The following is a 2,609-nucleotide window of genomic DNA, read 5'->3' on the forward strand; positions in this document are numbered from 1 at the left end:
AGATCGCGATGAGCCTGATGTGATTGCAGTTACTATTACTATTCATTTAGTTATATACTTTGCTTTATTGATCTTGGATCTACCTATTCTTATGTATCATATTCTTTATTTGGGGGGGGGGTCTTGACATCCCGTTTGAGAATATCGAGAGTCCTATGATAGTTCTAAGCCCCATAGGTCAGTCCATTGACATAGGCTTGATTTTTAGAGTGTGCCCTATAGAGATCATGGGGAGGTATTTTTGGCGGATCTGATGGAGTTGCCATTAGAGGAATTGACTTTATTCTGGCATGGATTAGTTAGACGAGCATCGAGTTAATCTCGACTATGAGACCAAGAGAGCTATTCTAAAAACTCCTAATGACAAGAGGATAGTGATGATCGGGGAACATCGTAGGTTCCTGAAGAATGTTGTATTTACCTTGATAGTTGAAAGGATAATGGGAAGGCTTCTGAGGCGTTCCTTTCTTATATTCTGGATACCATGGGTTCCCGATCTAAATAGAAAGAATCCAGACAGTTAAAAATTTTCCTGATGTCTTTAAGGAGTTTCCTAGCTTACCAGTGGATAGAGAAGTTGAGTTTAAGATTGAAGTCTACTCTGGTTGACTCTAATTTCGATGTCTCCTTACCGTATGGGCCTAAGGAGATTAAAGAACTGAAGGTCCAACTCCAGAAGTTGTGGATAGGGGATTCATTCGTCTCAGTGCTTCACCGTGGGGTGTCCCATTTCTCTTTGTCAAGAAGAAAGATGGGACATTAAGACGTATTGATTACAGGAAGCTGACAATGTAATGGTTAAGAACAAATAACCTTACCCAGGATTGATGATTTGTTTGACCAATTCCGAGGAGCTACTATCTTCTCGAGGATATACTTGAGATCTGGTTATTACCAACTCAAGGTGAAAGATTTTGACATCCGTAAGACCGCTTTTCATACTCGATATGGGAAATATGAGTTCTTGGTGATGTCATTCATGTTAACTAATGTCGCTGCCACTTTTATGGATCTGATGAATAGGGTATTTTGACCTTATTTGGATCAGTTGTGACCGTGTTTATTGATGACATATGGGTATTCCCAGACTGAAATAGAGCACGATGAGCATTTGAAGATGTTTAAAGACCTTGAAGGAGTATATGTTATTAGCCAAGTTGAGAAAGTGTAAGTTTTGGCTCATCAATGTGGCTTTTCTAGGTTATATCGTATCTGTTGAGGGTATCGGGTGGATATTAGTAAAGTAGAGGCAATTCTGAGTTGGAAGACACCTAAGAACATCTCGGAGATCTGTAGTTTCTTGGGCTTATCTGGTTATTATCGAAGTTTCATTAGGGTTTCTCTATCATTACAGCTCTTTGATGAAATTATTGAGGAATGATGGCTCGTTTATCTTGTCTGAAGCTCAATATTCTAGCTTTGTGAAACTAAAGATGGTTTTAACGAAGCCTAGTGTTGATTTAACCCTAGTATGGGAAGAATTTTTTAGTTTACAGTGATACTTCTCACTCTAGATTGGATGTGTTCTGATGTAAGATAAAAAGGTTCTAGCTTATGTATCCCATCAGTTAAAGAAGCAAGAGCGTAATTACCCCACCCACGATCTAGATTTAGTTGCAATGATCTTGCTATTAAGATTTGGAGACACAATCTCTATAGAGAGAAGTGTTATATCTATATCGACCATAAGAGTCTGAAGTATTTGTTTACTTAGAATGAGTTGAATCTGAGGCATTCTCATTGGTTGTATCTTCTAAAGGATTATGATTATGAGTTAAAGTATCATCCAGGCAAGGCCAATATGATGGTCAATTCCTTGAGTCATAAGACAATATCTGATCTGAGAGCTTTGTTTGCCAGGTTGAGCTTGTATGATGATGGTAGTCTATTAGTAGAGTTACATGTTAAGTCGACCCTAGCCAACAAGATTAGGACTAAGCAACTCCTAGATAGTTCCTTACTTTCCATTATCAAGCAAGTTGAGCAGGGATCGGGTTTAAAGTATACTCTTAGTCAGGATGGTATTATGTGCTTCCATGGCCATTATTGTGTTCCTGAGGATGATGAGTTAAGAAAGACCATTATTCAGGAGGCTTACAACAACCCTTACTCTATGTATCCTGGTAGAGACAAGATGTATAAGAATCTCAAAGAGCGTTACTACTGGGTGGCATGAAAAAAAGATATTTCTGATTAAGTGGTGAGGTGTGACTTGTCAGCAGATTAAGGTAGAGCATCAACATCTATATGGTCTGTTACAACCCATTATGATTCCATAGTGGAAATAGGAGTGCATCACGATGGATTTTTCTTATGAGGAGGAGTTTGTTCAGATTTTGGATTAGGATAAGAGAGTTTCTTCGGAACAGATGTATCCCAATGGTCAAAGTTCAGTGGAGTAACTGTGGTCCCATAGAGGCTACTTGGGAGACGTAGGATTCAAAGAAGGCTCAGTTTCTACATTTATTCATGCCAGGTAAATTTCAAGGACGAAATTTCTTTTAAGGGGAGAGTTATCACACCTCAATTAGGGCTTATTTTAATTTTAATTTCAAGACTAAATTGAAATTCAGTTAAATTCGAGGACCAAAATGATTTTTTAATTAATA

The 2,609-nt window shown here is 38.1% G+C and overlaps 1 protein-coding gene across 1 annotated transcript; it reads left to right on the top strand.

Moving 5' to 3' along the window:
• Positions 1-227: 227 nt before the first annotated feature.
• Positions 228-2,176, top strand: LOC120155682. Its single transcript, XM_039167179.1, has 4 exons — positions 228-235; positions 823-967; positions 1,088-1,167; positions 1,861-2,176. The coding sequence occupies exons 1-4, from the start codon at positions 228-230 to the stop codon at positions 2,174-2,176; spliced, it is 549 nt and encodes a 182-aa protein (XP_039023110.1).
• The last annotated feature ends 433 nt before the right edge of the window (positions 2,177-2,609 follow it).

The sequence above is a fragment of the Hibiscus syriacus genome, unplaced genomic scaffold (assembly GCF_006381635.1).
Source record: "Hibiscus syriacus cultivar Baekdansim isolate YM2019G1 unplaced genomic scaffold, ASM638163v2 tig00111201_pilon, whole genome shotgun sequence".
NCBI lineage: Eukaryota > Viridiplantae > Streptophyta > Magnoliopsida > Malvales > Malvaceae > Hibiscus > Hibiscus syriacus.